The 17,328-nt window shown below is 50.5% G+C and overlaps 1 protein-coding gene across 2 annotated transcripts in view; it reads left to right on the top strand.

Moving 5' to 3' along the window:
• KCTD1 (potassium channel tetramerization domain containing 1) overlaps positions 1-17,328 on the top strand; it is a 159,696-nt gene that overhangs the window by 88,674 nt on the left and 53,694 nt on the right. The window contains exon 1 of one of the 2 annotated variants that reach the window (XM_069731236.1): positions 9,675-11,515. The exons of the other annotated variant lie outside the window; for it this stretch is intronic. Coding sequence (XP_069587337.1) covers positions 9,800-11,515 — 1,716 coding nt within the window. The 5' untranslated portion in view covers positions 9,675-9,799. Of the gene's footprint in view, positions 1-9,674; positions 11,516-17,328 lie in introns of those variants that run through there. 2 annotated transcript variants of the gene reach the window in all.

Below are 17,328 nucleotides of genomic sequence, written 5' to 3'. Positions count from 1 at the left end.
AAATGTTTTAGATGGTAGAAGGCGTTACTTATGATGTGAAAAATTGAAAAATCGCTAGAAGCGGACTAAGTGTCTTCATATCATATCTATATATATAATTGTCTAAGGTCCACTTCCGTCTATCTGTTTGTCTGTCACGGAAATCCCGCGTCGCTGATTGGTTGCGGCTGGCTGGGCGCGACCAATCAGCGACAGGCACAGTCCAGCCGCGAATTGGGCCCTCCATACTCCCCTCCAGTCAGTGCCCAGAGCAGTCTGTTAATGCTGCCATTAACCCTGTAGGTGTGACCAACTTTTTTCTATTGATGCTGCCTATGCAAAATAAAAATCATTATATTCTCACCTTTCGGCATCCGCTGCAGCCTTTCCCGCTCCTCGCGACGCTCCGGTCCCAAGAATGCATTGCGGCAATGACCCCAGATGACGTAGCGGTCTTGCGAGGCCTGGGCTGGATTCGGAGGCCGCCGAAGGTGAGTATATAACTATTTTTTATTTTAATTTTTTTTTTCAACAGGCATATGGTGCCCACATTCCTATATACCTCGTGAGCGGTTATATACTACATGGGCTGTGTTATATACTGCGTGGGCTGTTATATACTATGTCACTGTGCTATATACTACGTGGGCTGTGTTATATACTGTGTGGGCTGTTTTATATACTACGTGGGCTGTGTTATATACGTCGCTGTGCTATATACTATGTGGCTGTGCTATATACCACGTGGCTGTGTTATAATAATCTTTATTTTTATATAGCGCTAATGTGACGCCCAGGAGACCGGGATACCCAGCACCGGACCAATGGAGTCTGTCTCTTGAGGGGGATGTCACGGGTGGCTTGACCCGGTGCTGTGGCCTCAGGCAATGCACAGTGTAAGGGGTATCGTGAGGGGACAGGCACTTACTTGATCAGCAGCAGGTTCTCCCAGCGGTGACGATCTCGATCCTGGATAGATGACTATTGTCCAAATGAAAGACTGAGGCACTGAAACGTTTAACCAGTTTACTTTAACATAAAAGGATTTACAACCAGTCCTGTCACCGGAGTCTGTATGGGAACTCTGAGTTACTTTGACCCTGCCGGGGTCTTCGCCTCTTATTGTGCGCAATTTCTGTGTGGCCCTGCTGCTGTATGTGAACTGGCTGCCGGCCCAATCTGTCCCCTCCGGGTCCTGGTTCGACGGGCAACCCGAGTCCTTTTATCAGCTTACCCCCTCCAGGAGTACCGCTGAACTCTGTGTCTGTTGCTGCATCCGACCCTAGTGAAGCTGATATCACCTCACGTTTTTCCGGTTGCTGTATTATATATAATGAATACAGCCACGGATCCGGTATCCGTCTCTGCGCCTGTTCTGGGTAGTGATTAATGCTACCCGGTTCTCACAATGTCCTTTTTCTCTATCCCTCTTCTCCTCAGGCCGGTGATTTAGGCCTGGTAACAGTCACAGGGCTGTTAGAGATTCAACTGTATGACCTCTCACTATCAGCTCCTTGGCCCAACTGCCAGTTCTTCTCTCAGACCAGAATGGATCAAGGGGAGTCTCTGGAGCTCCCCCTTCTGGCCGGAGGAGGTAGTGCAGTCTTGCTATTTTAGTATTTGTATTCAGTGTCAGTAACTATATTTGTGGCAAATACCTCTAGGGGTGCCACATTCCCCCTTAGTTAAGAACAGTACTCCGGGACTGTGGGACAATAACATTTTGAAATAACAATTAATATGTACAGAGTCTTAAAAATGAAAAGTTACAAAAACCACTCAAGGAAACAAAAATATAGTTCTGTAAAAAGTCACTTCAAATAGCGTCCATTAATACAGTTCTATCCTTGAAGGTACTAGGAAAGGCACTGCACTTTGTGTCCAGGAATTTAGTTCCATTTTTCCAACGGAGTTATCAATATAAAGTCTAAAGAAAGTTCAAAAAGAGCAAAAAGCAAAGTTCAAAAAGCAGTCTTTCCGGAGCTTTGATTTAGTGCCTCCGGGCTGATAAAAAGTTCAAGAATATGCAATAAGTTCATACAGACAAGTCTCTGTAGGCACTGGGCTTAAACGTTGCAGACTGATAGCAATGACTATACTACATTTTCTGTTTAACTATATACGGCATAACATATATACAATTCACATTATGAGCTTTATAGTTGGTAATCTGCATACCTGGCCGGTAATTGACCCTGGGTACTACGCTGTGATCTACGTAATAGCGGTGTCTCTTCATGTGGTGTACTACTGTCTACTGCGGATGTAGTATCTGCCCGCTCTGCTAAAGATAATTCCACGACTATGGAGTTGGCAAGTCCACCGTGAATGGGATTACTCTGACCAGGAATCTGTTCTTCCTGGCCTGGAACCTCCTGTAGTACGGGGTCAGCCTCTTCCTGTCTTGGGACTTCTGGTATTGGGTTCGGTGTTGGGTAAAAGGCCACCATGGGAACCACTACTGCACCATGGTATGTTAGTAGGGTTTTGGGAAAGTCTCCTATACAGGTGTGATACACTTCCTCTTCTTTTTCCTTTACTGGTTGAACCTGTATGGGTTGAATAACTTCTGGTTCTGGCTGGACAACGTCTGGCTCTTTCAATGCTTCCGGACATAATTTAAGATTGTCTCTTGACACTAGTACAGATGTTAAGCCTCCGTTTTTGCTAATGAGACACATTTTAGGATTATCCACTCTTGTTGGTAAAACTGTGTAGGGTACGGCTTCCCACTGATTGTCCAGTTTATTGGTTCGACGATTTCTCTTGAGCACTTGGTCACCCGGTCTTAATGGGGTCGCTAGAGCATTCTGGTTGAAAGTTCGCTCTTGTCTTTCTCTAGTTTGCTGAAGGCTTCTTTCCACACTCTCTTGCACTTGGCGATACTGCTTTTGCCGTATGATATCCCAATTGGAGTCTTGAACTTCTGCGTCTGGTTTCAGAATTCCCATTTCTAGATCGATTGGTAATTGGCCGGGTCTTGCACGCATAAGGTAAGCTGGGGTGCAGTTGGTGGAGCTCACCGGGACATGATTATACAGATCCACCAAGTCAGGCAATTTCTCTGGCCATTGATTCCTTTCTGTCTCAGGTAAAGTCTTTAGTAGGTCTATTACAATATGGTTCATCTTCTCGCATAAGCCGTTTGTTTGTGGATGATAGGCCGTCGTCCGGATCTTTTTGCAACCATACATATTACAGAATTCTCTGAAGATCTCTGATTCAAAGGCTGTACCTTGGTCGGTGAGAACCTGTTCCGGATATCCATGGGGTCTACAAAAGTACGTTTGGAACGCTTTGGCTGCTGTTTTTGCTGTCAGATCTTTTACGGGTACTACTACCAAGAAACGTGAATAATGGTCCACGATGGTCAAGGCATAGACATAGCCGGACCGGCTTGGTGTCAACTTCACGTGGTCCATGGCTACAAGTTCAAGTGGTTGTTTGGTGATTATGGGCTGCAGTGGTGCTCTTTGGTTCTTTTGATCGTTTCTTCTGAGGTTGCACGGGCCACAATTTCTGCACCACTGTTCGATTGATTTTCTCATCCCGACCCAATAAAATCTTTCTCTTAGAAGTACTTCTAACTTTTTCCAACCGAAGTGACCAGCACCATTATGGTAAGCTTCGAGGACCATCTTCACATCTTGTTTAGGCACAATAATCTGCCAAACCAATTCATGTGTTTTCGGATTGGTGTATCTTCTACAGAGCTTCCCTTGATACAGGAACATTTTGCCTCTCTCTTTCCAGAGTTGATGCGTCTCTTCTGGGGCATCCTCATAGGGATATGCACTTTGCTCAGTCAACAGTTCCTTCACCAACTTCACAGCCGGATTGCTGTCTTGGGTGTCAGCCCATCTATGGTGTGCTAACGGATTAAAATTCACCTCTTGTTGTTTCTGATAGGTACTTGACTGATGATGTTTTGCCTTGGGACGATGGAAGGCTGGTAGTTCAATTTCTTCAAGCTCCCCCGTTTCCTCTTCTACATCTCTCAAGTGTGGCATCCGGGATAGGGCATCGGCATTTCCATTCTTGCGACCTGCTCGATACTTGATTATGAAGTTGTAATTAGATAACCGGGCTATCCATCGCTGTTCTAACGCACCTAATTTGGCTGTGTCCAGGTGGGTCAACGGATTGTTGTCAGTATAGACAATAAATTCTGCAGCGGCCAGATAGTGTTTGAAACGCTCCGTCACAGCCCAAACTACTGCCAGTAGTTCCAATTTGAAGGAGCTGTAATTTTCTGAATTTCTTTCAGTAGGCCGGAGCTTTCTACTTGCAAAGGCGATGACTTTCTCCCGACCTTCTTGCTTTTGTGACAGCACCGCTCCTAGTCCCACATTACTGGCATCGGTGTAGAGGATGAAAGGTTTATGGTAATCTGGGTATGCCAGAACCTCTTCTCCGGTTAGTGCCTTCTTTAGTTGTTCAAAGGAGTCTTCCCTTTCGTCGTTCCACTGAAAAGGAGGGTTTCGGTTTGAAGGTTTCTTCGTCTGCCCTACCAAGGTGTCTTGCAAGGGTGCTGCCAACTTGGTAAATCCTTTTATAAATCTGCGATAGTAACCCACCAATCCCAGGAATTGTCTCACTTCTTTTGCGCTGGTAGGTCTTGGCCAATCCCTTATGGCGCTTATTTTCTCGGGATCTGGTGCTACTCCCTCCGAACTCACGATGTGTCCCAGGTACTGTACCTTTGGCTTGAGAAGGTGACATTTGGATGGCTTGATTTTCATGCCATACCTGGATAAGGCTTCGAACACTTCTGCCAGGTCTATTAAGTGTTGTTCGTAAGTCTTTGAGTAGACGATCACATCATCTAGGTACAGGAGGACGGTCTCGAAGTTCTTGTGTCCGAGGCAGCATTCCATCAGCCGCTGGAAGGTACCGGATGCGTTGCAGAGTCCGAACGGCATGCGATTAAATTCACATAGACCCATTGGTGTGGTGAATGCCGTCTTTTCCTTATCTCTCTCAGCCACAGGGACTTGCCAATACCCACTTGTTAAGTCTAAGGTGGAAAAATAATTAGCAGATTTCAAAGCAGTTAAGGACTCTTCTATCCTAGGCAAGGGGTAGGCGTCTTTATGGGTGATGTTATTAATCTTCCGGTAGTCTACGCACATTCTCATGGTTCCGTCCTTTTTTTTGACAATCACTAGAGGGGCCGCCCAGGGGCTACAGCTGTCTCTTATTACCCCGGCCTGTTTCATTTCCCTCAGCATATCTTTTGCACATTGATAGTGAGCGGGCGGTATGGGTCTATATCTTTCTTTTATTGGGGGATGGTCACCTGTGGGGATTGTGTGTTCTACCCCTTCTATCCGTCCGAAGTCCAATGGGTGTTTACTGAAGACTTGTTCATATTCCGTCACTAGCCTATACACCCCTTGTTTTTGATGGGTAGGTGTTGAATTTATGCCCACGTGTAGCTGTTGGCACCAATCCTCCATCTGAGCCATTGCCTTCCACCTGACAGGTTGGTTCTAAGGGCTCAATGGTTGTGATGGCATTGTTGTCAACAGTATATAGCTTTGCCATTGTAGCATACCTTGGCAAAGTGACCTCTTCCTCTCCACAGTTCAAAAGTCGTACCGGCACTCGTCCCCGGTGTACCTCGACTATCCCTCGTGCTGTGAGTATAGTGGGCCTGCTGTCGGTGTACACTGGTTCTATTAAGGCTTGATAATCTCGTCCCTTAGTACCAATGGCTGCTCTACACCATACCAGCATTTCTGTTTTTGGTGGGATTACAATAGACGTTGGATCACTTACCCTCACACTGCCGATTTCTCCACCTGCAACTTCTACCTGTTGCCTTAACATCAATACTTTTATTTCCCTCCGGAGAACTCTCTGCTGGCAGGATTGGGCAGTTTCAGCAATTTGCTGTAAGACAGAAATGACTTCGGAAAAGCAGTTCTCTAACACATTCATTCCTATCAATACAGTTGGTTCACAGTTCCGCCGGTCAACATCAACAACAATTATACCCTGTTTCTTCAGTTCTACTTTACCAATCTTTATGGTCATCTCCCTGAATCCTAGTTTCGGTACCAACTTACCATTACTGGCCCATATATCTAGTTCAACATCAGAGGGCCCTTTATCAATATCTGCATCAGCCCAGTACCTTTTATAAAGGATATACGGTATAGATGAAATCTGGGAACCTGTGTCCAGCAAAGCGTTGAGGGGAATTCCGTCCAGCACGATAGGGATAATGGGTCGTCCTCCGATGTACCTGTCGTGCCAGGGTGTTGGGCCTTGAAAGTTCATTCCTGCGAAGCGGCCCGCATTCCCAGGGGATTCCCGTTTAAATCACAATCTCGTGCAAAGTGGCCCGGCTGCTGGCAACGGCGGCAAATGGGCTGTCCATCCGGTTGGTAGCGGTCGCGGGGTCGTCCTCTCCATGTCGGGTATCTCCGGGGTCTCATCCATGGAACATCCTCTCTACAGTTTGCCAACTCCATCTTGTGTCCTCTCATCTCCTGCATGGTTTTAGCCATTGAAGCAACAACATCAGCTAAAGAGTCAAGCTTTTGTTGAAGAGCCTCATTAGTACTGGGCCCCAGGGGCTTAGCAATGGCCCCAGACATAGCTGATGTCACTGGCACTCCCTGTTGTTGAGGTGCCTCTGCCATGGGTTGCGCAGGATCCTGATCCCGAGGTGCCTCTGCCAGCTGGAGACGTATAGCGCTCTCCTTTAATTGGGCAAATGTCAATTCAGGGTTTTTAAAAACAAGCATGCTCACATGCCCCCGGTGAGAAGGGGTGTAGAGTCCCTCAATAAATTGATCTCTTAGCAGTTTATCCGCTCCGGTGTTAAAAATGGGTTCAGCCAGTGTAAGTGATTTAAGGGCTTCCTGCAGGTTTAAGGCAAAGTCTCTCACGCCCTCATTAGCTTTTTGTTTGCAACTAAAGAATCGTACTTTAGCTTTGCTGCTGGCAGTGGTTTCAAATGTAGCTTTTAATCCAGCAAATATGCGTTCAACAGTGCCTTTTAGATCAGCTGCCCATGCTGTGACTTCTCGCTTAGCATGGCCACTTAACTGCATCATCAGGAGACTAACACGCTGAACTTCACCCACAGGGAACATGTCAAAATGGGCCAGCATCTTTTCTCTGAAATCGTCAAGGGTATTAGGCTCACCTTCATACATTGGAAGCCATGGGCCACTCGGGGTATATGGCATCAGCACCGGCATGATGGGCGCCACTCCTTGCACCGCTGCGCTGCCGGACTCTCTATTGACACTCTGTCTTTCAGCTGCATTAGCGTTGCCGAGTGCTGCGGCGTCTCCGTGCTGCGACATACTGTGCCCCCTTAGTTAATTCGGACCCTTCCGGTCCTCCGCTTCCGTCGGGATAGTGTAGATTCGTTCCGCTGTGCAGCAGGATCGATTTTCCCCTTGCTCTGATGTCAGAGCGCTCAGCTTGGTGCCGCCCACAATGACACGCCCCCTGCTGCTCCCACCCACCGCGCTCTGTAATGGCGGATTCTGAAGTTTTTCAGTTAGACTGGGGCTCAGGTGATGGCGTAGTTCAATTAACAGTCTCGTGCCTAACGGTTATGAAGTGATTACCTCAGGGGATGGCGGCCATCTTTACTCCATTATAACCAATGGGGAAAAGTCACTTTCAATAGTTTTCAATGGGGAATGGATTTTTCTTTAATAAAGTCAATTTTCAAGATTTTTCATCCCAGTTTTCACAGTTTTGGGCTCCAATCACGGCACACAATACCCGGTATACGGGCTGGCTAGATCCTGTTCGTGACGCCAATTGTGACGCCCAGGAGACCGGGATACCCAGCACCGGACCAATGGAGTCTGTCTCTTGAGGGGGATGTCACGGGTGGCTTGACCCGGTGCTGTGGCCTCAGGCAATGCACAGTGTAAGGGGTATTGTGAGGGGACAGGCACTTACTTGATCAGCAGCAGGTTCTCCCAGCGGTGACGATCTCGATCCTGGATAGATGGCTATTGTCCAAATGAAAGACTGAGGCACTGAAACGTTTAACCAGTTTACTTTAACATAAAAGGATTTACAACCAGTCCTGTCACCGGAGTCTGTATGGGAACTCTGAGTTACTTTGACCCTGCCGGGGTCTTCGCCTCTTATTGTGCGCAATTTCTGTGTGGCCCTGCTGCTGTATGTGAACTGGCTGCCGGCCCAATCTGTCCCCTCCGGGTCCTGGTTCGACGGGCAACCCGAGTCCTTTTATCAGCTTACCCCCTCCAGGAGTACCGCTGAACTCTGTGTCTGTTGCTGCATCCGACCCTAGTGAAGCTGATATCACCTCACGTTTTTCCGGTTGCTGTATTATATATAATGAATACAGCCACGGATTCGGTATCCGTCTCTGCGCCTGTTCTGGGTAGTGATTAATGCTACCCGGTTCTCACAATGTCCTTTTTCTCTATCCCTCTTCTCCTCAGGCCGGTGATTTAGGCCTGGTAACAGTCACAGGGCTGTTAGAGATTCAACTGTATGACCTCTCACTATCAGCTCCTTAGCCCAACTGCCAGTTCTTCTCTCAGACCAGAATGGATCAAGGGGAGTCTCTGGAGCTCCCCCTTCTGGCCGGAGGAGGTAGTGCAGTCTTGCTATTTTAGTATTTGTATTCAGTGTCAGTAACTATATTTGTGGCAAATACCTCTAGGGGTGCCACATTAACATATTCTGCAGCGCTTTACACACATTATCATTGCTGTCCCCATTGGGGCTCACAATCTAAATTCCCTGTCAGTATGTCTTTGGAATGCGGGAGGAAACCAGAGTACCCGGAGGAAACCCACGCAAACACGGAGAGAACATACAAACTCTTTGCAGATGTTGTCCTTAGTGGGGCTTGAACCCAGGACTCCAGCGCTGCAAGGCTGCTGTGCTAACCACTGCGCCACCGTGCTGCCCCTACGTGGGCTGTTATATACTGCGTGGACTGTGCTATATACTATGTGGGCTGTGCTATATACTGCGTGGGCTGTGCTATATACTATGTAGGCTTTGCTATATACTGTGGCAGTGTGGCACAGCATCTGTAGAGGGGTAGTGTGGCACGACAACTGTAGAGGGGCAGTGTGGCACGGTAGCTGTTGAGGGCAGGGGTGGCAGTGTGGTACAGCAGCTGCAGAGGGCAGTGTGGCACGGCAGCTGTAGAAGGCAGGGTGGCAGTGTGGTGCCACAGTTGTACAGGGCAGGGTGGCACTGCAGCTGTAGAGGGCAGGGGTTGGCAGTGTGGCACAGCAGCTCTAGAAGGCAGGGAGGCAGTGTACCAATGCAGCTCTAGAAGGCAGGGTGGCAGCGTACCAATGCAGGGGTGGCAGTGTGGCACAGCAGCTGTAGAGGGGCAGTGTGGCACAGCAGCTGTAGAAGGCAGGGTGGCAGTGTGGCACCGCAGCTGTAGAGGGCAGGGGTTGGCAGTGTGGCAGAGTAGCTTTAGAAGGCAGGGTGGCAGTGTACCAATGCAGCTGTAGAAGGCAGGGGTGGCAGTGTGGTGGTGCTGCAGTTATAGAGGACAGGGCGGCACGGAGCTGTACAGGGCACACTGCCTGTATGTCAGCCTCATCAGTACACGTGCAGCCATAATAACAACAAGCAGCCGCGGTGCAGCGCCCTCCTCCTCCCCGGGCACAGGCTGTCCCCACCGCCGCCCGCCTCCGTCCTCCCCGTCCCCTCCCCCCGGTCTGTGAAGGTCATTACACCCAGGCAGCCGCGGTCCAATATAGCGCATGCGCCCGGGCCCGGGGACTGGCAGAGAGAGGCGGCGCAGCCTCCTATACACAGCAGGCAGCGGGGAATAAAGAGCAATATGGCGAGGATGCCTGGCAGCGGCGACTGCAACCCCGGCACCGCGGACAGCGACCCCCTGCACGCCCAGCCCCGGGCGGCTCAGCACCGCTTACAGCCGGGCAGCGCGGGTGAGGAGGACGAAGAAGAAGAAGAGGAGGATGAGGAGGAGATCCGGGAGGTGCAGATCGCCGGGGAGGATGAGGAGGACGAGCTGCTGCTGCTGGAGGAGGACGACGATCTGGAGGACGATGAGGATGATGAGGAGATCCCGCTGGAGTGGGAGGACGCGGCGCTGCTGGAGAGCCCGTACCGGGGCACGGCGGGCATGGTGCCGCATCTGTCCGCTCCGCTGCTGCTGCCGCCCGGCCTGCGCCCCGGGATGGCGGTGGAGGATGTGGAGCCTCTGCTGCTGCAGCTCGGGGCGGCCGGGGGCGGAGTGGACGGTGCGGGCTCCCCATCCTCCGAGCGGCCCGAGCGGGCCCGGCTCAGCGAGAACACCCGCCTGGCCACCCGCTACGCCGTGCGCATCTTCCGCGAGTACCTGAGCGAGAAGGCGCAGAGCCCGGACTTCGAGAGCATGGACAAGGAGGCGCTGTGCCGGGTGCTGCGCTCCTTCTACGCCGAGGCGCGCTCCAAGAGCGGCCAGCTGTACAGCAAGTCTTCCCTCATCAGCATCCGCTCGTCCCTGAACCGCTACCTGAACGAGCCGCCCTACTGCCGCACCCTGGACCTCACCAAGGACCCGGAGCTGCGGAGCGCCAACCTCACCCTGGCCGCGGTCATCCGCAAGCTGGAGGAGCAGGGCGCCGGCCCCGTGGTGCAGAAGCAGGCGATCACCCGCGCGGACCTGCGCAAGCTCTACACGTCCTGCGTCTTCAGCGCGGCCACGCCGTTCGGGCTCCTCAACAAGGTCTGGTTCGAGACCTGCATGTACTTCTGCACCCGGGGCCGGGAGAACCAGCGGGAGCTGGAGGAGGACTCGTTCGGCCTGGCCATGGACGAGGACGGCCGGCGCTTCGTCTACTTCAAGGCGCTGGGGCCCTATCACAAGTCCCGCTGCTCGCCATGGGGCAAGAAGCGCGGAGCGCCCGGCGGAGCCGCCACGACGGACGGCGACGAGGAGAACCTGCCCCGCATGTACGAGACTGGCACCGAGTTCTGCCCCTATGCCAGCTTCGTCAAGTACCTGGCCAAGCGCAACCCTCTGTGCAAAGCGTTCTTCCAGCGGCCCCGGGACCACTGCAGCGAGGCCGACATCACCTGGTACGAGAACAAGGCCATCGGCAAGAACCTGCTGGGCACCCGCATGCAGATGCTGTCCAAGGCCGCCAAGCTGTCCAAGACCTACACCAACCACTGCATCGGGGCCGTGTCCGTGGCCACACTCAACAGCATCGCTGGCATTGGCACCAAGCTGGGGCCCCCCTACTTCATGGACAGTATGAACGGTGCCAGGCATCTGGCTGCCAACGCCTACATCCTGCCCAAGACCGGCAGCCTGCCTGACCTCAAGACCGAACTGCCCACCAAGAGGCCGCTGTACGAGGCCAACCCACCCAGGGGCGCCTGCAGCCCGCCCTCCCCCAAGAGACTGCGGCCTGCAGAGCCCCCAGACAGTGCCATGCTGGTGTCTATCAAGAACGACCCTCTGCCCCCCTGTCCGGAAACCAATGGTCACCTGGTGCTGACGGCCGCCCCTGCGGTCACCTCCCCGGCAGTGCTCACCCCTGTACAGGTAATGTATGACTGGCTCATTTATGGTGGTTTATAAGCAGGGGTACATGTACCGGCGACAACGGGGAAGGGGTATGGCTGCCCACATAGTAGCTGTCCTCACACTGTGCCCACATAGTACCTGTCTTCACACTGTGCCCACATAGTACCTGTCCTCACACTGTGCCCACGTAGTACCTGTCCTCACATAGTACCTATTCTCACACTGCCCACATAGTACCTGTCCTTACACTGTGCCCACATAGTAGCTGTCCTCACACTGTGCCCACATAGTAGCTGTCCTCACACTGTGCCCACATAGTACCTGACCTCACACTGTGCCCACATAGTACCTGTCCTCACATAGTACCTGTCCTCACACTGTGCCCACATAGTACCAGTCCTCACACTGTGCCCACATAGTACCTGTCCTCACACTGTGCCCACATAGTACCTGTCCTCACACTGTGCCCACACAGTACCAGTCCTCACACTGTGCTCACATAGTACCTGTCCTCACACTGTGTCCATATTGTACCTGTTTTACACTGTGCCCACGTAGTACCAGTCCTCACACTGTACAAACATGGTACCTGTCCTCACACTGTGCCCACATAGTACCTGTCCTCACACTGTGCCCACATAGTACCTGTCCTCACACTGTGCTCACATAGTACCTGTCCTCACACTGTGTCCATATTGTACCTGTTTTACACTGTGCCCACGTAGTACCTGTCCTCACACTGTACAAACATGGTACCTGTCCTCACACTGTGCCCACATAGTACATGTCCTCACACTGTTCCCACATACCGTAGTATCTGGCTTTAAACTGTGCCCACAGAGTACCTGTCCTCACACTGTGCCCACATAGTATCTGGCTTTAAACTGTGCCCACAGAGTACCTGTCCTCACACTGTGCTCACATAGTACCTGCCATTCTGAGGGTTTTATAGGTGTCCACACATTGTGCCCACATATTACAGGCCACACTGAGGGGGTAGAGCTGTCCTCACACTTTGCTTATGTAACAGCCGCACTGAGAGCTTATAGCTATCCACATACTGTGCCTACAGATTTGCCAGCCACATAGGGGTATAAGGAAAAAATCCAGCTTCCAAAAATAACCAAATTTATTGAAGGTAAAATGTAAAGTCCAAAAACCTGGTTCACATGTTTTTTTTTCTTTTCACATAGGGGTATAGCTGCCCACTAAGTATCAGCCATACTGAGAAAGTATAAGTGCCCTCACTGTGCTACGTAACAGACATGCTGAGGGTATACTGTAGCTATCTAAACAATGTGCCCACAAAGTACCAGCCACACTGAGGGGGTATAGCTGTCATCACAATTGGCCAACAATGTACCGGCCACACTGAGGGAATATGCGGTAGATGTCATCACAATGTGCACGCAAAGTACCAGCCTAACTGAGGGGTATAACTGTCCTGACAATGTGCCCACAAAGTACCAGCCACACTGAGGGTGTATAGCTGTCCACACACTGTGCCCACATATTACTGGCCACACTGAGGGGGTAGAGCTGTGCTCACACTTTGCTTATGTAACAGCCGCACTGAGATATTACAGCTATCCACATATTGTGCCTACAAATGTGCCAGCCACATAGGGGTATAGCTACCCACAAAGTATCAGCCATACTGAGAAATTGTAACTGCCCTCACTGTGCAACGTAACAGACACACTGAGGGTATGGCTATCTAAACAGTGTGCCCAAAAAGTACCAGCCACACTGATTGGGTATAGCTGTTCACATACTGCACCCACAAAGTACCAGCTACACTGAGAGGGTATAGCCGTCCACATACTGCGCCACAAAGTACCAGCCACACTGATTGGGTATAGCTGTCCACATACTGCGCCACAAAGTGCCAGCCACACTGAGAGGGTATAGCTGTCCACATACTGCGCCCACAAAGTGCCAGCCACACTAAGAGGGTATAGCTGTCCACATACTGCGCCATAAAGTACCAGCCACACTGAGAGGGTATAGCTGTCCACATACTACGCCACAAAGTACCAGCGACACTGAGAGGGTATAGCTGTCCACATACTGCGCCACAAAGTACCAGCCACACAGAGGATATAGCTGTCCACATACTGCGCCCACAAAGTGCCAGCCACACTGAGAGGGTATAGCTGTCCACATACTGTGCCCACAAAGTACCAGCCACATTGAGAGGTTATAGCTGTCCACATACTGCGCCCACAAAGTGCCAGCCACACAGAGGATATAGCTGTCCACATACTGCGCCCACAAAGTGCCAGCCACACAGAGGGTATAGCTGTCCACATACTGTGCCCACAAAGTACCAGCCACATTGAGAGGTTATAGCTGTCCACATACTGCGCCCACAAAGTGCCAGCCACACAGAGGGCATAGCTGTCCACATACTGCACCCACAAAGTACCAGCCACACTGAGAGGGTATAGCTGTCCACATACTGCACCCACAAAGTACCAGCCACACTGAGAGGGTATAGCTGTCCACATACTGCGCCACAAAGTACCAGCCACACTGAGAGGGTATAGCTGTCCACATACTGCGCCACAAAGTACCAGCCACACAGAGGATATAGCTGTCCACATACTGCGCCACAAAGTGCCAGCCACATTGAGAGGTTATAGCTGTCCACATACTGCGCCCACAAGGTGCCAGCCACACTGATAGGGTATAGCTGTCCACATACTGTGCCCACAAAGTACCAGCCACATTGAGAGGTTATAGCTGTCAACATACTGCGCCCACAAAGTGCCAGCCACACAGAGGGTATAGCTGTCCACATACTGCACCCACAAAGTACCAGCCACACTGAGAGGGTATAGCTGTCCACATACTGCGCCACAAAGTACCAGCCACACAGAGGATATAGCTGTCCACATACTGCGCCACAAAGTACCAGCCACACTGAGAGGGTATAGCTGTCCACATACTGTGCCCACAAAGTACCAGCCACATTGAGAGGTTATAGCTGTCCACATACTGCGCCCACAAAGTGCCAGCCACACAGAGGGTATAGCTGTCCACATACTGCACCCACAAAGTACCAGCCACACTGAGAGGGTATAGCTGTCCACATACTGCGCCACAAAGTACCAGCCACACAGAGGATATAGCTGTCCACATACTGCGCCACAAAGTACCAGCCACACTGAGAGGGTATAGCTGTCCACATACTGCGCCACAAAGTACCAGCCACACAGAGGATATAGCTGTCCACATACTGCGCCACAAAGTGCCAGCCACATTGAGAGGTTATAGCTGTCCACATACTGCGCCCACAAAGTGCCAGCCACACTGAGAGGGTATAGCTGTCCACATACTGTGCCCACAAAGTACCAGCCACATTGAGAGGTTATAGCTGTCCACATACTGTGCCCACAAAGTGCCAGCCACACAGAGGGTATAGCTGTCCACATACTGCACCCACAAAGTACCAGCCACATTGAAGGGGTACAGCTGTCCTCACAATGTGCCCACAAAGTACCAGCCTTACTGAGGGAGTATAGCTGTCTTCACAATGTGCCCACATAGTACCAGCCTTACTGAGGGGGTATAACTGTCCTGACAATTTGTCCACAAAGTAGCAGCCACACTGGGGGTATAGCTGTCCTGACAATGTGCCCACAAAGTACCAGCCACACTGAGGGGGTATAGCTGTCCTGACAATGTGCCCACAAAGTAGCAGCCACACTGAGGGGGTATAGCTGTCCTGACAATGTGCCCACAAAGTAGCAGCCACACTGGGGGTATAGCTGTCCTGACAATGTGCCCACAAAGTAGCAGCCACACTGGGGGTATAGCTGTCCTGACAATGTGCCCACAAAGTAGCAGCCACACTGAGCACACAGTTTGTTTTTAGCAGATTCTGCACCAATTCCACATAAGAAAAAAACTATTAAAATCCTCTTTGAATCCACTTTATATTGATCTCTGATGTAAAACATGCATATGGTACACACGGTTAATTTCTTAAGGACTTTGATTTGCAAAGTTGCAAATATGACCATTAATAGAAGTGGGGAAAAAGTAAGGCACAAAAATGTGCTAAGAAACCCTTTAAAAATTCCTGCTTTTTATGAGGATTTTGGCTGTGAATTTTTCAAGTAGAAAAAAATTCCGGTATGAACATATATTGTATAGGTCTTTTCCCATTGAAATTAATAGAGAGCTTATTCAAGGAAAAATTAAAGTGGGTCTGGTGAAGATTTTGGAGCAGAATCCGCTCCAATATCCACATAAAAAAGCTCAACGTACTCTTACTTGTCTACGGAGTTAGTGGTCACTGGCAGTATTAGTGGAGTAGCTGCCCCAGTATCTTGCTGTCCTCTGCACACCCACAGGGTCTGCTCATCAATGTGTATTGGGCATTAAGTCTTTGTGCCCACCATCAGCTTTTGATACTTGCGCATTTTCGCTCCGTCAAAACCGCAGCGTCTTACAGTTCCAGCTGGATGGGATTTATAGAAATCTCTGGCCACTGTCCTTTTTCTTGCGCAGCATAAGCTGACCTGCAATGTGCGTGTCCAGTCCGAACATATCAATGTCTCTTGCGGGTACGCCGAGTTTTCTGTGTTGAGTTTCCCCATAAACTTGCATTAGATGGAGAAAATCCACAGGTAAAAACACATATGCAGTTTTAATGCATTTCCACAGTGGAAATTAATAAAAAACACATGTAATTTGCACATGACTATGTCAATAATGTTTTGTCAAATACTAGGACGCATCAAAACATGACACCGCAACAGCAGACAAAAAACTCTCTAACAGCCGTGATACAGGCAGCTGCAGGGACTCAAACATATTTTTTGAGCTCACCGAAGACACTCAGTTAGCACATGAGCATGCTCAGATAACACCTAATCCAAGCACATTCGCTCATCACTACTCCTAAGTTATTGTCTATTCCATACTATTCCATATATGCACTGACATAGGCATTATATACATATGCTTACTCATCTATTATCTGCCTGTCTCTTGGTTATCTTTTATACGTGTTATTGATTGTAAGTAGAGATATGTGGTAGGATTAGATGTAGAAGTTTGTCAGGTGCCAATGAACTGTTCTGTAGGTGGCAGATATGACGACAGCCAGGTTTCGCCACGGTTTGATCAAACATATGACCAATATGGATTATTTATTATTTATTCATATGTATATACTAGCTATTGAAGCCGTTCTACACCCGGGTGGCGAGCATTTATATTGGTATATGGTCTCCATCCTGTCATGTGTTGCACCCATCCTGCGCCCCCATCCTGTCATGTGCTGCTCCCATCCTGCTCCCCCATTCTGACATGCACTGCTCCCATCCTGCGCCTCCATTCTGACATGTGCTGCACCCATCCTGCGCCTCCATTCTGACATGTGCTGCTCCCATCCTGCACCCCCATTCTGACATGCGCTGCTCCCATCCTGCGCCCCCATCCTGTCATGTGCTGCACCCATCCTGCGCCTCCATTCTGACATGTGCTGCACCCATCCTGCGCCTCCATTCTGACATGTGCTGCTCCCATCCTGCACCCCCATTCTGACATGCGCTGCTCCCATCCTGCGCCCCCATCCTGTCATGTGCTGCACCCATCCTGCGCCTCCATTCTGACATGTGCTGCACCCATCCTGCGCCTCCATTCTGACATGTGCTGCTCCCATCCTGCACCCCCATTCTGACATGCGCTGCTCCCATCCTGCGCCTCCATTCTGACATGTGCTGCACCCATCCTGCGCCTCCATTCTGACATGTCCTGCACCCATCCTGCGCCTCCATTCTGACATGCGCTGCTCCCATCCTGCGCCCCCATCCTGT

The sequence above is a fragment of the Ranitomeya imitator genome, chromosome 6 (genome assembly GCF_032444005.1).
Source record: "Ranitomeya imitator isolate aRanImi1 chromosome 6, aRanImi1.pri, whole genome shotgun sequence".
In the NCBI taxonomy this organism is placed as follows: domain Eukaryota; kingdom Metazoa; phylum Chordata; class Amphibia; order Anura; family Dendrobatidae; genus Ranitomeya; species Ranitomeya imitator.
This window is presented reverse-complemented; position numbering and strand designations above follow the sequence as displayed.